A 20,676-nucleotide genomic window follows, 5' to 3' on the forward strand; every position below is an offset into this window, starting at 1 on the left:
TTTTTTTTTTTTTTGGGTTTCTTTCTTTCTTTCTTTTCTTTTTTTTTTTTTCACCATATGGGCTCTTAGTTCCCTGAGCAGGGATCCAACCTGCATTCCCTGTCTTGGAAGCACAGTCTTCATCATGAGACTGCCAGGGAAATCCCTAGATTTCCTTTCCTCAGTTCTGTGTGGCCTTGAATGAGTCATTAGTCATTTTATTTTATTCGCCTATTGGTAGTCTCCCCTGGGGCCTACAGATGGTGACCTTGTCCCTATACTCAGATTGCCTGAAGGTATTTGTTAATTGCTTTTTTTACCATAAAGTGAAAAATAGTGCAGAGGAAATACTAGAAACTCCTTTCTCAGTGCCTTGGTATTGTACTTTATTAAATCTTTGTCTCATAGGCCTTTTTACTGTTCTCTTCAAATCAGCAGGTAGTACTCTTCTAGTATTTCTTTAGTGATGTTTAAGTTTCCAGATGGAGGCCATGTTCTGTATTACTTTCAACCATCCCATTATGTTTTCGAGAAGTGTCAATGATTTTTAAAAGCATCCCTGACTTCATGTCTTGGGAGGGCGATTGCACTAAGATTCTACTTTGTGAACTATAGGTTTGCAGTGAAGAACTTTGTTTTGCTTTCCATTCATTTAAACGTTATTGAGCACTATAGATGCTCTTGTACTATTAGGGGAGCAAGTTGATTGTGCAACTGTAGAGATGAGTCTGCATGAGCATGTAGCTGATAGAGTGCCAGCTACCATTTGCTGAGCATCTGTTATGTACCAGGAACCAAGCTCCGCATCTGGCCAATGCCTCTAATATTCCCAGAACCTACAAGTTAAGAACTTCTACCTTCATTTTACAAATGAGGACACTTCACCACTGAAGATGTTGCAGGAAGGGGAGCCCTTCTGGAACCCGAGCATGGGCTCTTGTCTAACACTCAGAAGTGAATTGTCGGAGGAGACACACGTGCTGACAAAGCAAGAGACTTAACTGGGAAGGGCGCCTGGGCGGAGAGCAGCCGCAAGGGAACCCGGAGAGCTGCGCTACCACGAGGCCCGCAGTCTCGGTGTCATGGTGATGGGATTAGTTTCCGGGTGGTCTTTGGCCGGTCGTTCTGACTCAGGGCGCCTCCTGGTGGCACAGGTGTTGCTTAGCCAAGACGGATGCCAGTGAGAAGAATTCTGGGAGGCGGTCGGACACAAGGTGTCTCCTTTTGACCCTTCCCAAACTCTCTTGGTTGGTGGTGGCTTGTTAGTTCTATGTTCCTTACTAGGACCTCCTGTCATAGAACACTGCAGATGGCTGCTGGTGCCTGGCCGGAGTGGGTGGCTCCAGTCAGTGTGTTCCCCCGAACGAAAGGAGAGGTTGTGTGCCTGTTTCACACAGCTCATGACAGACCAGGGCTTCCCTGGTGGCTCAGAGGTTAAAGCGTCTGCCTCTAATACGGGAGACCTGGGTTCGATCCCTGGGTCGGGAAGATCCCCTGGAGAAGGAAATGGCAACCCACTCCAGTATTCTTGCCTGGAGAATCCCATGGACGGAGGAGCCTGGTGGGCTACAGTCCATGGGGTCGCAAAGAGTCAGACATGACTGAGCGACTTAACTAACTAACTAACATGACGGTCAGGGCCTGGATGATGCCAGGCCCATGTCATCCCACTTTTCCCTGAGGACTCCCCTCTGTATCTTCCATTTATTGTTGTTCAGTCACTCAGTCACGTCCGACTCTTGTGATCCTATGGACCGCAGCACGCCAGGCTTCCCTGTCCTTCACCATCTCCCAGAGCTTGCTCAAACTCATGTCCTTTGAGTCTGTGATGCCATCCAAGCATCTCATCATCTGTCACCCCCTTCTCCTGCCTTCAGTCTTTCCCAGTATCAGGATCTTTTCTAATGAGTTGGCTCTTCACATCAGGTGGCCAAAGTATTAGAGCTTCAGCTTCACCATCAGTCCTTCCAACTAATATTCAGGGTGGATTTCCTTCAGAACTGACTGGTTGGATCTCCCTGCAGTCCAAGGGACTCTCAAGAGTCTTCTCCAACACCACAGTTCAAAAGCATCAGTTCTTCAGCACTCAGCCTTCTTTATGATCCAGCTCTCACATCCGTACATGACTACTAGAAAAATCATAGCTTTGACTATATAGACCTTTGTTGGCAAAGTAATGTCTCTGCCTTTTAATATGCTGTCTGGCTTGTCATAGCCTTTCTTCCAAGAAGCAATCGTCTCTTAATTTCATGGCTGCAGTCACCGTCCTCAGTGATTTTGGAGCCCCCAAAATAAAAGCTGTCACTGTTTCCATTGTTTCCCCATTTATCTGCCATGAACTGATCGGACTGGATCCCATGATCTTAGTTTTTTGAATGTTTAGTTTTAGGCCAGCTTTTCCACTCTCCTCTTTTACCTTCATCAAGCGGTGCTTTAGTTCTTCTTTGCTTTCTGCCATGAGGGTGTTGTCATGGGTCACCTCATATGAATACTAGTTGCTTGGCCCTTTTTTGTCACTGGTCTTGTCTTCGGAGTTAGTAAAGGCTGATGTATTGAATTGGAAGACAGAGGCAAAATAAGCTCTGCTGTATTATGTCCACCGAACTGCTGTCCAAGCTGAAGGACACAGAGGGTTGAACAAGTTAGAACTAGACTGGGAGGAGGAGACACCAGCTCCATCCTTGCAGGACAGGCTTCTTGCCTGCTTCTTACACATCATGCTTCATAATTCACTTTGTCTATATTAGCTTTCAGAAAAGCCATTAGAGGTGGGCTTTTTTTTTTTTTTTTCCCTAGCCCAAATCCTAAGTTAGGATCAGTGAGAAAACATCTTTGAGTCTTCAGTTTGCATTGAGACTGTTAAAGTCATTTTTGCAAGTAGTGGGTTCAGACTTGCTGGGACTTTGCCAGAAATGAGTGATGATGGTATTCATGACCACTCACATTATCCAGGGGAAGACACACAAGCACCCTCTCCTGGGGTTTTGGTTTCCCTGAGTCCAAAATCTTGCTCATACAAAGCACCATGAGTACATGTTTTTCATCTTCCTGGCACATTTGTCTATTAAAATATTCACATTTGACTCTAGTTGTTCCATGAAGAAGATGCTTTCTTACAAAACATATATACTTCCCCCACCCTACCAAGTTCTCTAGGATAGTTCCTGTCCCATTGCCTACCCTCAGCAAAAAGGAAGACCTCTTGGTCTCTTGCTCCCTTTCCAGTTTCCTGAAGCCAGTGAAAAGATCTCTGTTAAAGTGCTTTCACGTTCCGTCCTTGTCCTTGAGGCTGAGTTAAAGTAAGACTATTAAAATTTCTATAGCAAAGGGAAAAAGGGGAAAAAAACTGCAGCAGTGGTACCAGATGGTTGCCAAATTCAATGTGAAATTCAGAAGGAGCTTGAGAGAGTTCCTAGAAGGCCAGTGCACTTGACCTGCACCCAGGACAGAAATAAGTTTCTGCTGCTCCTAAAACTCTTCTGTGAGGAGTTTCCTCCTTCCCTCCTCCATGAGCAGTCTTCCCCCGAAGTTTTGTCCTTGACCTTTCTTTCCAGTACAATTAAAAAAATAAAACCTTTTTATTTTGTTTTGAAGTATAGCTGATGAACAATGTTGTGATAATTTCAAGAGAACAGCGAAGAGTCTCAGCCATACATATGCATGTATCTGTTCTCCCCCAAACTCCTCTCCCATCCAGGCTGCAGCATAACATTGAGCAGCTTTCCATATGCTATAGGGTACATCCTTGTTGGTTTTCTGTGTTAAATGTAGCAGTGTGTACTCGTCCATCCCAAACTCCCTAACTATCCCTTCCCCCACAGCAGTCACACATTTGTTCTGTAAGTCTGTGAATCTCTTTATGTTCTGTAAGTAAGTACATTTGTATCATTTCTTTTTAGATTCCACATGTAAGGGATGTCATATGATATTTCTCTTCTATCTGACTTCAGTCAGTGTGACACTGTCTAGGTCCATCCATGTTGCTCTCCAGCACGACTTTATGTACTCCTATAACATCCAGTATGCTCAGAGCTGAAAGGAATTGAGGGAAAAAACCTAAATAATTCACAGGAGGGGATTGATTGGAGGAATCCCATGGACAGAGGAGCGTGGCAGGCTCTACAGTCCATGGGTTGCAAAGAGTTGGACACTACTAAAGTGCCTTAGCATGGCACAGCACCCTGATTGTTTAGCGGTAAAAAAAAAATTGTTTTGAAAAATTATGCATGATTACAAATAATATTTGCAGTATGAATAAAGTACTATATAAAGTACATATAACAAAGTATAAGTGCAAACTGAAAACATCCATTTTTTAACCAGTTGCAGTGTAGTGCTTAACAAGAATAAGTAAAATTGATTGAAAATTTTTGAGAGTAGAAAAAGTAAAATACTAAAGCTATGAAAAATGTCACATTAATATATTTGTTTTTAATTTTCTTATATAAATACCTTATAACAAAAGTTATTGATGTTCATTGTAAAAACAAAAATCAAGAAACGTATAGAAGTGAAACATAAAGAACACATATAGTCCTGCTCATCCAAAGACCACAACTGTAAACAGATTGCTGTGTGTCCTTCCAGAGCTTCTCCTTTGCATATCTCTTCTGCAACATTCATTTATTAAACAGACCTTGCCATGTACCAGACACATTGCTTTTTAAAAAACTTTTCATGGGAATATTGTTGATTTACAATGTTGTGTTAGTTTTAGGTGGATAGCAAAGTCGATCAGTTATATATATTCATATATCCACTCCTTTTTTAGGTTCTTTTCCCATATAGGCCATTACAGAGTACTGAGTAAACTTCCCTGTGCTATTCAGTAGGTCCTTATCTGTTTTATATATTGTAGCATGTATATGTCAATCCAAATCTCTTAAGTTGGCCTTTTCCATTTATTATTTTTTTATTGGAATATAATTGCTTTACGATGTTGTGTTAGTTTCTGTTATACAACTGAATCAGCTGTATGTGTACGTATATCCCCCCCATCCCAGCTCTCTAGGTCATCACAGAGCACCCAGTTGAGCTCCCTGTGCTATATAGCAGCCTCCCACCAGCTCTCTGTTTTACACGTGGTGGGTATACTTGTTAATGCTATCCAGATGCTACTTTTATAGACAGACACTTGGGATATAAGAGTGAACACGCCAGGCCTGGGTGGGGGAAGGTCCTTGCTCTTATGGAACTTATGTTTTAGTCAGGAGAGGCATAACCAATGTGAAGTAATTTCTGAAAACTTTAAGTGCAGTGAAGAAAATTAAACAGGATAATAGAGTATGCAGTAAGTGCAGGAGACAGTTACATTAAATAGGAAAGTTAGAGAAAACTTTGATGTAGGTATTTAATCAAAGATGTGAAGGATGCGGAAGACCTAGGGGGTGTGGTTTTCTGAGCAAACATTCCAGTCGCATGGAGTGGCAGGAACAGGCCCCTGAGGGCAGGAATGAGCTGCTCTAAGCACCTGAAAAGATGCAGTGTGGAAAAGGCAGGAGGAGGCTGGGCTGAGATCAGGCTGGAGGGGCTGAGTGTTGTAGGGTGCGTGATGGGCCAAATTAGGGTTGTTTTTTGTTTTAACTAAAAATACAGTGAGTTGCCAGTGACTGAATTAAAGAGAGGAGCCATAGAACCTTACATACAGAAAGATCGCTCTGGTAGGTGTATGCAGGCTGGATCGTAGAGGAGGAAGAGTAGAAACTGAGGGGCCATTCAGGAGGCTGGTGTGGTTACCCCTGTAGAATCCGCAGATGTTTTGAAAGAGGAGGAAAGTGCGTGCGTGGTGACCTGCTAAAGAATCAGCAGAGAAGGCAAGAGAAGAAGGGATCAAGGGGGCTTCACGGCCTTCTGCTTGAAAGCTGAATGGACCGTTGGTGCTGCTTATAAAAATGAAGTCATCACTGTACATTATCTTCTCACCTGCTGAAATTTGACTTTTGCTAGTGCAAACTGACCAGGGGTTGCAGACTTGAAATTAGTTAAAAATAAGCAGAAAAGAAATCAGAAAAATAGATGTAAATAACCAAAGACCATGGGTGCATGTGTGCGTGCTCAGTTATGTCTGACTCTTTGTGACCCCACGGACTCTGCCAGGCTCCTCTGTCCATGGGATTTCCCAGGCAAGAAAACAGGAGTGGGTTGCCATTTCCTCCTCCAGGAGATCTTCCCCACCCAGGGATGGAACCCAAGTCTCCTGAGTCTCTTGCATTGGCAGGCAGATTCTTTACCAGTGTGCCACCTGGATAGGCCCATAAACAGCTACAAAACCACCTATGGCATTCCAGAGCTACAAAATGCAGAAGTGGTGATTTGAAATGTTCATTTTTTTTTAATTAAAATTTTTAACCAAATAGCCTAGAGCCTTACCACATCTTTATCTCCTCACCTTATTCCTGTTGTCATTTCCGGGCATATGTGTGCAACTTCTGGCTAGGTATCTGTTGACCCCTCAAATTAAAGATATTGCCTTCTTTCACCTAAAATCTACATCCTTTTCTGGGACTTCTATCTATAGCCATGTCATCATGGTATTTAAGTCATGAAACTGGAACCTTTGAATCCTTTCCTGCTGTTTACCATATCCAGCTGATAGAGATATCGCTTTCTGTGATAGAGATTCAACTGTGATGAGCTTAGATACAAAGGGGAATCACTTAGTTAACGCACTCAAACCAAGAAGAGCCAGGCCTTGGCAATGCTTAGAACAAGGAAGTTAGATGTGTCTCATTTCTGTTTCCCGTCGTCTCTGAGAAACTTCCCCTGCTCAGTCAGGGATGAGGCCCAGCAGGTCATTGGTTTCACTGCCAAGTTCAGTATTTGAAAATCCTGAAATACTGGTAGGAACTCTGATTGTCCCAGCTGGGGTCACCATGGGGGAACCACGATTGACATCTCCCCCTTGAACCACAGGGATGAAATATGGGAAGGTCATCTTTCCAAAAAAAAAAAAAAAAGGAAAGGATTCTTGGAGTTAGAAAGAAGTGCTAAGTAGGTAATATTTTATAACAGACACTCACCAGGGGAGGCTTCCAGATGGCATTTTTGGGGACGTTAATAGGCTAAAACGTTAAAAAGGCTATACCCTTTTTACAGTAGGACCGTATAGCTAACATTTGTACATCATGCATTATTTCATTTGAAACTAATGACTATACTTTTTGAGGTTTGTGTTATTATTTCTCTTTCATTTATGAGAAAACAGAGACTCAGATATTTAGGGATTTTCCCTAAGTCATATGGCAGTGTAGAAGAACTGGGGTCTGAACTTGGTCCTGCTGAAGTGGTCCCGTCCTGTGGTCCTTTGTCTTCTTGCCCACGTTGTTGTCAGTGGATACCGAGTACTCGGAACTGTTCTGAGCAGTGACAGAAAGCCTTGTTCTTGGAAACCAGGTGCTATTTGGTGCACTGTAATGAATCTGTAATAGCTATTGATTATCTAAGTTTCTAGGGAAATCACAGGGAATGGAAATCCCATTCCCTTACTTAACAGACCGAATGCCCTGACTGGTTTTCTGTTCATGCTGAACTGACTGTCACATTAGCCTTCCCTTCTGCATCCCCTTTTTCCTCACTAGGGCAGACAGCAAACAAGTCATTGTGTTTTGTTATAGATTGATAATCTGTGGACAAGAATAAGAGAAATGTTTGTCTTGCAGGATTGTTGTAGAAAATTCCTGTAACAAAGTTGTGTTGCTGTGGGATGCCCATAGGAGCCCGCCTTTCCCTAGAATAGTGACAGGGGACAGGAACGGTACCGAGTGCAGGCTGTCCAGTCAGACCGGGGGACAGCACCTCCTGGCTGGGCCACATGCAGCCCCAGGTCTTAGACTGCAGCACCTAACTTTCTCTGAGCTATTTCCTCCGTCTGTAGATAGCTAATAGTGGTACCGGCTTTATAGGACAATGTTGATAAAGTCTGCTGCTAAGCTGCTGCTGCTGCTAAGTCGCTTCAGTCATGTCTGACTCTGTGTGACCCTGTAGACGGCAGTCCACCAGGCTCCCCCGTCCCTGGGATTCTCCAGGCAAGAACACTGGAGTGGGTTGCCATTTCCTTCTCCAATGCATGAAAGTGAAAAGTAAAAATGAAGTTGCTCAGTCGTGTCCGACTCTTCGAGACCCCATGGACTGCAGCCTACCAGGGTCCTCCACAGCCTAATACTCAACAAATAGTAGCTATTATATAAATAAATAGTGATAGGTGTACTTTACTACTAATCGTAGCAGTTATAGAAAGCATGTCAGAGGTACAGAATCTGCAAGTATACTGGGCAGCACAGTGGGTTTGTGCTCACTTGTTATTTATTTCAAAAATCATAAGATCCTTAACAACCCTGTGGTTGATATTTTACCTGTCAGTGTGCTGACAAAAATTCATGCTTTGTGGAACTTACATTCTACTTGGAAGAGAAAGACACGAAACAAATGTATAATGTCAGGTATCTGGTGGTGATAAATGGGGAAGGACAGTATGGAGAACTGGGGAATAGGCTGCGATTCAAGATAAGGATTTCAGGGACAGCTGCTGTGATGGAGATGCAGTCCCACCACTGCCATAGTCTCATGACCTAAAACCTCCCACCACGCAGCAAGTAATGTTTCCAAGCCTTAGCCACAAGTTCAGGCAGATGTCAGTGCAACATCAATGCAGAAAGCACTTGGCCAGCTCTTAAAATTTATCGTGACCACATGTGGTTTGTATTTTTCATCTGTCCTTCTTTCTTTCCCACTGATTTCCTGGCCTCTCTTCTGGTCTTATCATCTGATCTTCGATGATATCTGTGTAGGTTTTTCTTTCTGCTGACATCTCAGAAAGAAAGGATTGGTTCCGTGACCTGGGTTGGAAATGGGGTTGCAGATGGTTCTTTCTCAAGTAACAAGCCTCTTTTCCTGAATTAGGGTCAATTGGTGGCCTCTTCTTCGCAGTCGGCATCGCCCAATATGCCCTGTTGGGATACTTCATCCGTTCCTGGAGGACCCTAGCCATACTGGTTAACCTGCAGGGAACAGTGGTCTTTCTCTTATCTTTGTAAGTAGTTTTTCCTCTTAGACTTTTAATTTAATAAGCAGAAGGAATGTCTTAAGAGGATGCGGGTCAATGAGCAGCGTTATTCCTTTTCAGGAGTTTGCCTGAACTGACTTTGGTGAAGAACTAAATTCCGCAAGCGCTCCAATGCTTGGCAGCTCCTGGGAAGAGAGATGCTTAATTAATTCAGAATGCAGGTATCCCTTGTTTAAAGTAACCTCTCAACCTCTGCATTTTAACCTTCAAATTCTCAAGGGAGGGTACTAGTTTCTTTTTTAACCTAATGTCTTAGGCTTAAAAATCTTCAGACTGGATTAGATCCCATGCTAGGGGTGTGACCGAAGTATGATATTATAGACCAGTCTATGCATATTGAATATATAGTGATACCTCCTCATTCCACAGATGACTGTCATCTCAGGGCCTCTACAGGTGGACATGGGAAGATGCTCAGATATGGGAGAAATCCTTAGAGTGCATGGATTCAAAGCAGTACAAGGGTGATGCCCTTCTTAAGGCAAGATAACATGCCATGCTCCGCTTAAGGCTGTAAAATGAGCCACCAACTTAGGCCTGTTTCTCCAGAAGTTTTACTGTGCTTATGAAAGGTTTTCTCCCCTTAGATATCAGACCTTTAATCCAAAACATCAAAATCTTTGGGATAAATAAAATTTTCAGCCAGTGGTGCCAGCTTTCTTCTGCGCTGTACAGTGAGATACCTGTAATAGAATTTTCATTGAGGTAGCAATTCGATTTAGTAATTCTTTATATAAGTTTTACTTATTGAGATTTGGTGGGGATTGAGCTGAAATCTGTTTTCATTCTCTCTTTGAAATTAAGAGAATTGTTAAGTGCAAAAGTGAATATAGTAGAAATAGTTAACCTATATTTATTGATGTCTAAGTCATATCTGATTCTTTTGCGACCTCATGGACTGTAGCCCACCAGGTTTCTCTGTCCATGGGATTTCCCAGGCAAGAATGCCAGAGTGGGTTGCCATTTCCTTCTCCAGGGAATCTTCCCTACCCAGGGATTGAACCCATGTCTCCTGCTTAGCAGACAGATTCTTTACCACTGAGCCTCCAGGGAAGGCCCCAAACTATATTAGAAAGGTAAAATTTATGAAATGCATTCAGTTATGTGAACTAGAGTGAGATAATTTTATTAGAAAGGAAAACTAGCCATATTTTATTAAGCTATATATTGTAAATTTGGGGGGAAAAAAAAGGATTCCTTGAATTATAAGCATTCTTATTGATAGTAAATAAATGAATTTTCTTTTTAAATATGTAATAAACTGCCTCCTTCTTAGAGCTTTCCAGGTGGCACAGTTGGTAAAGAATCTGCCTGCCAATGCAGGAGAGGCAGAGACCATGGGGTCACAAAGAGTCAGACACGACTGAGTGAGTGAGCACACAGGTGTACTTCTTAATCCAGGCTGGTTCTCATCCCTCCTTCAATAGTAGGGTGACTTCACTGGTTGATCCAAGGCATTCTTTTAGTTTTCAGAATGTATATTCTGTTTGTTACCACTTAGTACTCGGTGGGGACTTTGACTTGATTGGAGATTAATTCGGGTCATGAAAAATGGGAAACTGAAGAAAGCACATAAAATCACACTATATGTGTATTCCATCAAGCCTGGAAAGTAAGGCTTGCTGCAGTCAGCCTCCAGTTTCTCTCCTATCCCATCTTGTGTTCCCGTCAGCATACTAAGCTGCTCACTGTTCCAGTTTACACCTTAGGCTGGTCTGCCCCGGTGCCTCCTACTCAGTGCTATGGCCAGCTCCTTCAGTGCCCTTCTCGCCATTTCTCTTATTTATTAGTAGCCTTCCCAGTTTGCTTAAAAGCCACCCGCTCCAAGCTTTTCATGGTCGGATACCCAATCATTCACTTTTTTGTCTAAATTCTGCAGTACCTTCCTGGCGCCCTTCCAGTGGTCCCTTATTTCTGCCTCACACGGAGCCTAACCTCTATAAAGCAAGCTCTGAACAGCCCCGGCTCTTTGCTCAGCTGCATTTCCCAGCACCAAAGCCCTGGGCCCTTCCATAGACCAGATGCCTCCTGTCCATTGGACAGATGTTAGCACAAAAACCTTTAGAATTAGCCTTCATTAACTGTCAGCAACATCAGAAACAGTCATGTCATTTTAGAGACATACCTTGTTTGTTTTACTAGAGATCTTGTTACTTAGCTCAAAAATTCCTCATTTTCACAATACTTGAATTAGAACAGTTTTATTTTAGAAATCAGTGCCCCCTTAATTTAAAAAGATTTTCCAACTTGAAAGAAATTCACAGGACATTTTCAAGCAGAGGCCTCAGTGTTAAATTAGCAATATAGCTTCTAAAAGTGATCAGGACACTGTGTAGAGGGCAGCATATTCAAGGGCCTCCTTTTCCTTTTGGAAACATGCCCTACTGTTCTGTGGGAATAATCAGTTCGCGTTAGAACTCGTAGTCCTAAATCTGTCCATTGGCAACTGGGTGGGGCTTCGTTGTTGAGAAGCTTATCGGCATCTCAAAATGTGGAGAAATATCAGGTCCTAAATTTAAATCATCCAGATAAATCCAAGTAGAAATAGTTTTATTAACAGAGTCAAATTTCTAAAACCTGAGTATCTCTCAAATACCATCTTTAAACATGATTTATAAAGTTTTAAAAGTGACTTTATTGCTTATAAGCAATTCTGAAAACACAGAGAACCTTAATAGGAAGGGGGGAATAAATTAGTCAGAGATATAATGATAGTGACTGCTAATATGTTGACTGTGTCCTTGTTGGTTCTTTACCACTCCTCTAGTCCCCCTCAGTTTAATGTTTACTATAATAGAGTTTCTGTTATTTCAGTTATATTTCTATCCCACGGATACTCTCCATATTCACCCCACCAGTCTTATGTTCTTCTTATTTGTATTTAGGCTTGATCAGATAGTTTTACATTGTACCTCATATATGGCCCTGTGGATAGGACCGGTTGATCAGATGATCATCATCGGCTGGCCTAACTTCCAACCAAATGGCATTTTACTTGGCTATTTACTTGTGTATTAGTAACAATAATCAGATAGCAGTGAAAAGGTGGATAAAGGAATTTTTTCAGGAGGTTATAGAAGCCTTTGTTGATAACCAAATGTTGTGCCTGCATAGTCTCTCCCCCGAGCAGAACTCCTGGGAAAATGCCTGCCTTTTTTGGTTTTCATTGTCTTTCCTCTCAGCACTTATTACATTGCTCATGCAAAATGAAAGTGCTCAAATGGTTATTGACGAACTGGCTCTCCATGAAGTTACAAACTGTGGTGTTGGTTGCCCTTCACTCTCCGTACTGAAAGGCATGGAAGTTCTAGAAGGCACTTTAAATATCCTTCAATTAAAAACAAGTACATCAAAGAAAAGTAAATGCATACAGGTTTCATTTTAGTCAAATAATATCAAATTAGATCAAAAGGTTTGATGCTGTGTTTTATAAACAGGGTGTCCATGTTCCTGCCACCGGTTGGTTTTGAAAGGTCCCCTAAAAATATGCAGAACTGTGAAGAGGAGAAAAGATGCATAATACCTGTCTTGAAACTGATGAAAGAGAACTGCTGTGGCAATAGAAATGTTCGATACTTTATAGCTATAGTGAGAAACAGCTGTTGTTTTTTGAAACTGAAAGTTAACCAGAAAATAAGCTTTGTTTCTTGAAGGACTTGGGAGATCAGGAAATATCCTCAGGACATATTAAAGTGAGTGTGTCAGCTGACTGGAAAATATTAAAGCTTTAAAAGCTCTAGAGCTGCTAAAATGTCATCACTTCTTTTTCATTTTTATATGTAGTCTTCAAATAATCTCTACCTCTTAAATAGCATCACTATGTTAAAAACACTTTAAAAATTCTTTTCTGATGTATAATAGAGATTTTAATCTTTGCGAGGCTTTTTCAGATCTTTAAAAACTCTGTATTATGTTTATGAATATTATTCTAACAACACTTGACCATGATTTGGAGTCTCATCTCTGATGCATGTTTTATGAAGAATTACTCAGTATTGTATTGCTGTTTCTATATTATGTATATAATTTATAATTATAAATTGCTATTAATATATTAAAATTTTCTGAAAAGTAAATGTGTCATGTTGATGTTTGGTAGTAGCCAACACAATACTGTAAAGCAATTTTCCTTCAATTAAAAATAAGTAGAAAAAAGTAAATGCATAGTCTGCTTTTTTCGCTGCAGCTTTGGAAGCATGTTTTTGGTTTCCATTCATAAAAGAGGCCATTATTAATGTTGGCAGCTGTTGACAGCTGCCCTCTGTAGCCCTCTCTCTTCCACATGTCATTGGGAGAGTCAAGCTCTAAACCTAACATGGAATCCGCTTGTGGTCTGGGGACCATGTCCTGCATGGGGGATCTGTCTCCTTCTGGTGTGTATGTACCTATATGAATATACAGCCTTTGATTACGTCTCTTTCAGATCCATTCCTGAATCACCTCGTTGGTTATACTCCCAGGGTCGGCTGCGTGAAGCTGAAGCCGCTCTGTGCCTCATCGCCAAGAGGAACCGGCAACTCAGGTGCAGCTTCTCACTGGCACACCCGGCCGACGGGAGCTGCGAGGAGGCCGGCAGCTTCCTGGACCTGTTTCGTCACCGGGTGCTCCTGGGGCACACGCTGACCCTGATGTTCATCTGGTAATTCTCTCTAAGAGCTCTGCTGTTGATCTGCAACCCAGGTTATTGATAATCTCTTCTTTCTTCAGGGTTACAGAAAATTTCACTCTTGGGTTCAGCATGAGATTGTTTTCAAAAAAACAACCCTCCCCTGCCTCCCTTAGGCATTGTACTCACCTGAGCTTTCTCAGCATCCTCCCTTTCAAGGAGGAAATAATGGTGCCTGCCGGGAGGTTTACTGAATTTATAGATGTCAGAAACACATTTTTGCTTATGAAGTATCTAATGTAAATTTTAAATCCCCCAGTTCAGTTCAGTTCAGTCGCTCAGTCATGTCTGACTCTCTGCGATCCCATGAACTGCAGCACGCCAGGCCTCCCTGTCCATCACCAACTCCTGGATTTCACCCAAACTCATGTCCATCGAGTCAGTGATGCCATCCAGCCATCTCATCCTCTGTCGTCCCCTTCTCCTCCTACCCTCAATCTTTCCCAGCATCAGGGTCTTTTCAAATGAGTCAGCTCTTTGCATCAGGGGGCCAAAGTATTAGAGTTTCAACTTCAGCATCAGTCCTTCCAGTGAACACCCTGGACTGATCTCCTTTAGATTGGACTGGTTGGATCTCCTTGCAGTCCAAGGGACTCTCAAGAGTCTTCTCCAACACCACAGTTCAAAAGCATAAATTCTCAGTGCTCAGCTTTCTTTATAGTCCAACTCTGACATCCATACATGACTCCTGGAAAAACCATAGCCTTGACTGCTGCTGCTGCTGCTGCTGCTAAGTCACTTCAGTCATGTCCAAATCTGTGTGACCCCATAGACGGCAGCCCACCAGGCTCCCCCATCCCTGGGATTCTCCAGGCAAGAACACTGGAGTGGGTTGCCATTTCCTTCTCCAATGCATGAAAGTGAAAAGTGAAAGGGAAGTTGCTCAGTCGTGTCTGACTCTTCGCGACCCCATGGATGGCAGCCCACCAGGCTCCTCTGTCCATGGAATTTTCCAGGCAAGAGTACTGGAGTGGAGTGCCATCGCCTTCTCCATAGCCTTGACTAGGTGGACCTAAATCCCCCAACCCTCCTCCTTAAAAAAGAAGGAAAGCAGCAGACAGACCAGGGACAGAAGAGTTTCTGAGGACTTTGAAGCACCTCCCCTTGGTTTTGGCCTCAGGTAGGTAGCACATTCTGATTTAACATTCCCACTCACTGACTCAACAAGTGAGCTGACTGTTATCCCTCCTATGAATGAGATCCTAGGAGTGTCCTAGGAGTGCCACATGACAGCCTCAAAGCAGCCTCAAAGCCCTGGTGCCAGTCAGTGAATGAATGGGTTAGCACTCTCCAAACCTGATTTTCTAGTTTGGCTGATTCTGACCTGCCCTCACAATGTTCTTAGCATTAATGTAGGTTGCACTGAATGGTTCAAAATGGTTCCATTGAAAGAATAAAATTGTGGAAAAGGGAGAAATGGATAATCCATATGTAGAATTTGTAGAGTACCCATGTGTTTTAATAGTCATTCCATTAAAGTGCCATAAGTGTAATTGGTCCAGGATTGGACATGAACATCATATTTACTGGCGTAAAGGATGGTTGTGCTGTGGTTTGCATGTATTTGGCAAGAAGGCTACATAGAAACTTGTATTTTTCACATGGGAAGTCATTTTATATGAAGTTAATCATATATATAAAGCTGAAAAGAACAGTAGATTGAGAATAAGAAGCTGCAAAGATAGTTTTCTATAGCATGATTCTCTTTTCCCACCCAATCAAACCCTGGCTATCACCTAAATGGTTAGGGGCCAGGTCATACCAGCTCACTGAGCCAGCTTGCTGCTGGAATATCATGGATACATAAGAAATGTTGAATGAAGGACACAAGCTTGCAGGCGTGGGGATTAAGGGAATAAGGGAACCTATTTTTAAAACAATCGATTAATTAATTTAAAATTTTTATTGGTGTACAGCTGATCTACACTGCTGTGTTAGCTTCAAGTGTGCAGCAAAGTGAATCAGTCGTGCATATACATACATCCATTTTTTTTAGATTCTTTTCCCATATAGGCCATTATAGAGTTTTGAGCAGAGTTCCCTGTGCTATACAGTAGCACAAGGAAGGACTGTCAGTTATCTCTTTTATATGTAGTAGGGTACGTATGGGGGCTTCCCAGGTGGTGGTAGTGGTATAGAACCTGCCTTCCAATGCAGGAGACATAACTTCGATCCCTGGGTTGGGAAGATCCCCTGAAGGAGGGCATGGCAACCCACTCCAGTGTTCTTGCCTGGAAAATCCTGTGGACAGAGGAGCCTGGAGGGCTGCAGTACACAGGGTCACAAAGAGTCAGACATGACTTAGCAAATGAGTTCAAGCACACACTGCAGCCACCCCCCAACACACACACAGTATGTATCTGCCCATCCCAGTCTCTCAATTTGTCTCTCCCCCTTACCGCTGATAACCGTAAGTTTGTTTTCTACATCTGTAACTCTGTTTTGTAGATAAGTTTATTTGTACCCTTTTTTTGATTCCACATATAAGCAACATCACATGATATTTATCTTTCTCTGTCTGACTCACTTCACTCAGTATGCCAGTTTCTATGTCCTTCCATGGGAGCTACTAATTTGAGGTTCTATCAATTGTAAAGGAAATGCTTACAAAGTATGTTCAGGTACTTTAAGGCTCCATAAAACTGCATTTGTGTGTTATGTAGAGAGTCAGTCAAACCCTCTGCCTTGAAGGAAGCATCTGCTTTCTTAGGGGTTACTTACTTACAATTTTAAGGTTTTTTTTTTTTCCCTGGGAATATTAATTTTTGGGTTCTGGACTTCAGGGGATTAAAAAAAATAGACAAACAAATAAATTAGACCCAGAGTCAGGGAGAATATTCCTGTTTATTTTGTGTCTTACACAGCCAAAGGAGCTCTTCTCAAATAAACTTCTTCCCCCAGGGCTCAGAATGCTAAAATACACGATAACAGAGACAGTGTCATTCCACATAGTGCCATTCTTTTTGAAGATGCTATAAAATTCTAAAATCTTTTCTGTGGATCTGTCATTGAAGAAAGCCTTAACTGGGGAGTGAAATTATACCTCTGTGTTGAACATCTGTTCCTTTGGTTATTTCCCACAGTAGTGTGGGATAATAATTCCATGATGCCCTAAGTATACTGTTAAATATTATGCAAGCATTTAAAATTTTTGTTTGGGTCCCATAAACAGGATTGAAATGATTTTAATAGCTGTGATTATGCATCCAAACGACCACTCTACCATCAAGGAAATTTGTAGGCGGGGTCCCCATCTCGGGACCAGAGGCCTTGCACGTTCTCCCGATTTTCTCTTACCACCAGCTAAGCTCCTCTAGTGTCTTGAACCGGCTTTGTTTGTTTGTGCCCTTCTTACTACCTTCACAGCCTGAATTAAATATGTATGTGTATTTCTATGTCTGGAATACTTCACTAGGACTTCTATTTTAAATGCAGAATAAATACATACCAACACATACAATACAGTAGGAATAGCATTAAGTAAGAGGAGGGTCTCGTCCCCACTGCAGATGGAAAGGATTTAAAAAATATTTTAGGAAGGGGATTCCCCTGGCAGTCCAGTGGTTAAAACCCTGTGCTTCTGATGTAGGGGACACAGGTTCAATCCCTGGTTGGGGAACTGAGATCCCACAGGCTGTGTGAAGTGAAGAAAAAAAAATTAGGAAAATATTTCAGTTTGCTTAGCTTGCTGCTCACAGCAAAGTACTAGCAGGCAGGGAAAACAGACAATTCACTGTTGCCTTGCATCCTTACCCATGATGTCCCAGCTGTGACTCTGCTCATCATCCATAGTTTATGAATGACAGCTCCACCTAGGACGAAGTAATGGGAAGTAGCTGCTGCCGGAGCTCATTTGCCAGAGAGGGATGAGTCACTCAGCAGGCCATCTCCAGGGACCTCTCTTCCCTTGCCTTCCCTCTCCTTGGTTCCTGTGGCCCATTCTTAATAATAACCTAGGGCACTTGGCCCACTTTGCTTTTTTGGCAGAGATGGAAAGAAAGCTTTCCCTTTCCTGTTGATCTCTTCATAGTTGTAGCCTATTGGACTTTTTCTAAGGAAAAGGGATGCAAGTGGGAGTTTCCTCGTAATTAACACTTGTCAAAATGAACTGTATAAACGTAAAACTAATGAATTTCCAAAACCCAAGTGTTTTACTGTTGTATAGAAATTTTTAGTTTACAAAATGCATTCATATTTAACAAAGCCAAGTTTCAGGGTTTATTTATGTTCTGTTCTAGTTCATTTTATTTTTAATAATGCAGTTTCCTAGGCACAAAAGGTTTTGCTCTCTGTGGTTTCAATTACCTGAGGTCAACTACAGTCTGAAAATATTAAATGAAAAATTCCAGAAAGTAACAACTCATAAGTTTTAAATTGTGCGACATTCTAAGTGTATGATGAAATCTCATACGCTCCCACTCCATCCCACCTAAGGCATGAATCATCTCTTTGTCCAGCATATCCTGCTTGTTAGTCACTTAGTCACTGTCTTACTTATCAGATCAACTGTCCATATCGCAGGGCTTGTGTTCACATCACCCTTATTTTACTTAGTAATGACCCCAAAGCATAAGAGTAGTGATGCCAGCAATTCAGATGTTCTCTTACTGGGCCCAAGATAGAAGTTAAACCTTATCATAGGTATGGATGTCTAGGGCAAAAAATAGTATATAAAGGGTTTGATACTAACGATGGTTTCCGGCATCCACTGGGAGTCTTGGAACGTATCCTCTGTGGATAAGCAGAGAGTGCTGTATTCCCTTCAGTCTGGAAGAAGTTCCTGTTACTCCCCAGTTTGGAGTTTCAAGATGGCCTTTTCTCCAGCATAGCTTCTGGGCTGTAAGACATAGGCTCCACGCCTGGCACAATATCTGCCACGCAAGAGGTGCTGCCTCGATGTTTCTGCAATGCTGCCCAGAAATCAGTGACGGGCTTTGATAGTCCTAGAGGAGCCTGCCTCTGCCACGGCCTCATCTTCTCTTCCCTGTTCTGGCTGTCTGCAGCATATGCACCTGCTGAATGCCAGGAGGGGTTGAGACTCTGGCCAGGTGTTACAGTCCCTGTCACTCTGGCCTGCAGGCCACCCACTGGCGACTCAGGCACTTATTAGCATGTGTTCTCAATACCGTCCCCTGTTGGCTTGCTCCCTAGGAGTTCTTTTCTAGAGTCATTTTCATAATATCACAATGACTGCTTAGGGCAAGTGTTTATAAATAGTTGAATTAAATAAATTTAAAATAGAGTCATTGTCTTCTAATAAATGCAGAAGTGTGTAATGAGGGCACTAATGACATCTCTCTCAGGACCTGATGACTCGTTTGCTTTATAGAGCATCTAGATGTTGCTAACATCATTTCCAAGGCCCCTTTATTTTTTAAATTTTGTCCTAGTATAGAAATTCTATTAGGATAGAAAGCCTAGTGAGGGAGTCAAACTTACTCTTTGAGACAGAAGGCATTACTTGAACCAGTATTGTAATCTTTTCTGACAAATTCTTATGGACTTTTTCATTGTCTTTCTTGTCTTTCACCCCCAATTGCAGGTTCGTGTGCAGCTTGGTGTATTATGGCCTCACTCTGAGTGCAGGTGATCTAGGTGGAAACATTTATGCCAACTTGGCCCTGTCTGGCCTCATAGAGATTCCATCTTACCCTGTCTGCATCTACTTGATTAACCAAAGATGGTGAGTATGAGTGGGTACGAAATGTACTGTGTAGAGGACACATACACTAACATGCATAAACACCCAAATATTATTGTCTTTGTCCATATGCAGTATCTGCTAAGTATTCCATGGTGATCAGAATTCTTTTCAGACCAAACACAGTGAGAATTCATTTTTTAGTGTATTATTCCTTGGGTTTCAAGCTTATGAGTCATTCTGTAGATTTTTTTTTAATTGAAATGCAGTTGATTTACAGTGTTGTGTTAGTTTTTGGTGTATAGCAAAGCCACTCAGTTATACATATATATATATATATTCTTTTTCATAACACTTTGCATTATAGTTTATTACAAGATATTGAATATAGTTCCATGTGCCATACAGTAGTGAAAGGTTGTTGCTGAGCCATGGACGACACCAGGATTCTTGGCCTCTGGAGGAGAGGAATTCAATCTGGGGCCAGTGACAAGGCTTGATCACTCAGAGCTTTTGTGTGATAAAGTTTTATTAAATTATAAGAGATAAGACAAAGCTTCTGACATAGACATCAGAAGGGGGCAGAAAGAGTGCCCCACCTGCTAGCCTATGGTAGGTATATGTTATATACCTATCAGCAGGCTGCTACGGAGAAGGCAACGGCAACCCACTCCAGTTCCCTTGCCTGGAAAATCCCATGGACGGAGGAGCCTGGTAGGCTGTAGTCCATGGGGTCGCTAAGAGTCGGGCATGACTGAGCGACTTCCCTTTCACTTTTCACTTTCATGCATTGGAGAAGGAAATGGCAACCCACTCCAGTATTCTTGCCTGGAGAATCCCAGGGACAGAAGAGCCTGGTGGGCTGCCGTCTGTGGGGTCGCACAGAGTCGGACATGACTGAAGTGACTTAGCAGCAGCAGCAGGCTGCTAATTAGAGAAAGGAAATGTCTCAAAACTCAGAGTGGCACCAGGTCCCTCACCCATAACATGCATTTTGAGATAACATCGCCACAAGGTGAGTCAGTTCATTTCAGTCCCTCAGTTGTGTCTGACTCTTTACAACCCCATGGACTGCAGTATGCGAGGCTTCCCTGTCCATCACCAACTCCCAGAGCTTACTCACACTCATGTCCATCGAGTTGGTGATGCTATCCAACCATCTTATCCTCTGTTGTCCCCTTCTCCTGCCTTCAGTCTTGCCCAGCATCAGGGGCTTTTCCAATGAGTCATTTCTTTGCATCAGGTGGTCAGAGTATTGGAGTTTCCACTTCAGCATCAGTCCTTCCAATGAATATTCAGGACTGATTTCCTTTAGGATTGATTGGTTTG

The 20,676-nt window shown here is 42.4% G+C and overlaps 1 protein-coding gene across 2 annotated transcripts in view; it reads left to right on the top strand.

The window, feature by feature from the left end:
• SLC22A15 (solute carrier family 22 member 15) overlaps nucleotides 1–20,676 on the top strand; it is a 96,861-nt gene that overhangs the window by 50,711 nt on the left and 25,474 nt on the right. For both annotated transcript variants that reach the window (XM_069601497.1, XM_069601490.1), the window contains 3 exons: nucleotides 8,878–9,007; nucleotides 13,464–13,679; nucleotides 19,249–19,389. In XM_069601497.1, the coding sequence (XP_069457598.1) occupies nucleotides 8,878–9,007; nucleotides 13,464–13,679; nucleotides 19,249–19,389 (487 nt within the window). The remainder of the gene's footprint in view (nucleotides 1–8,877; nucleotides 9,008–13,463; nucleotides 13,680–19,248; nucleotides 19,390–20,676) is intronic.

This window comes from Ovis canadensis, chromosome 1 (genome assembly GCF_042477335.2).
Source record: "Ovis canadensis isolate MfBH-ARS-UI-01 breed Bighorn chromosome 1, ARS-UI_OviCan_v2, whole genome shotgun sequence".
NCBI classification, from domain to species: Eukaryota; Metazoa; Chordata; class Mammalia; order Artiodactyla; family Bovidae; genus Ovis; species Ovis canadensis.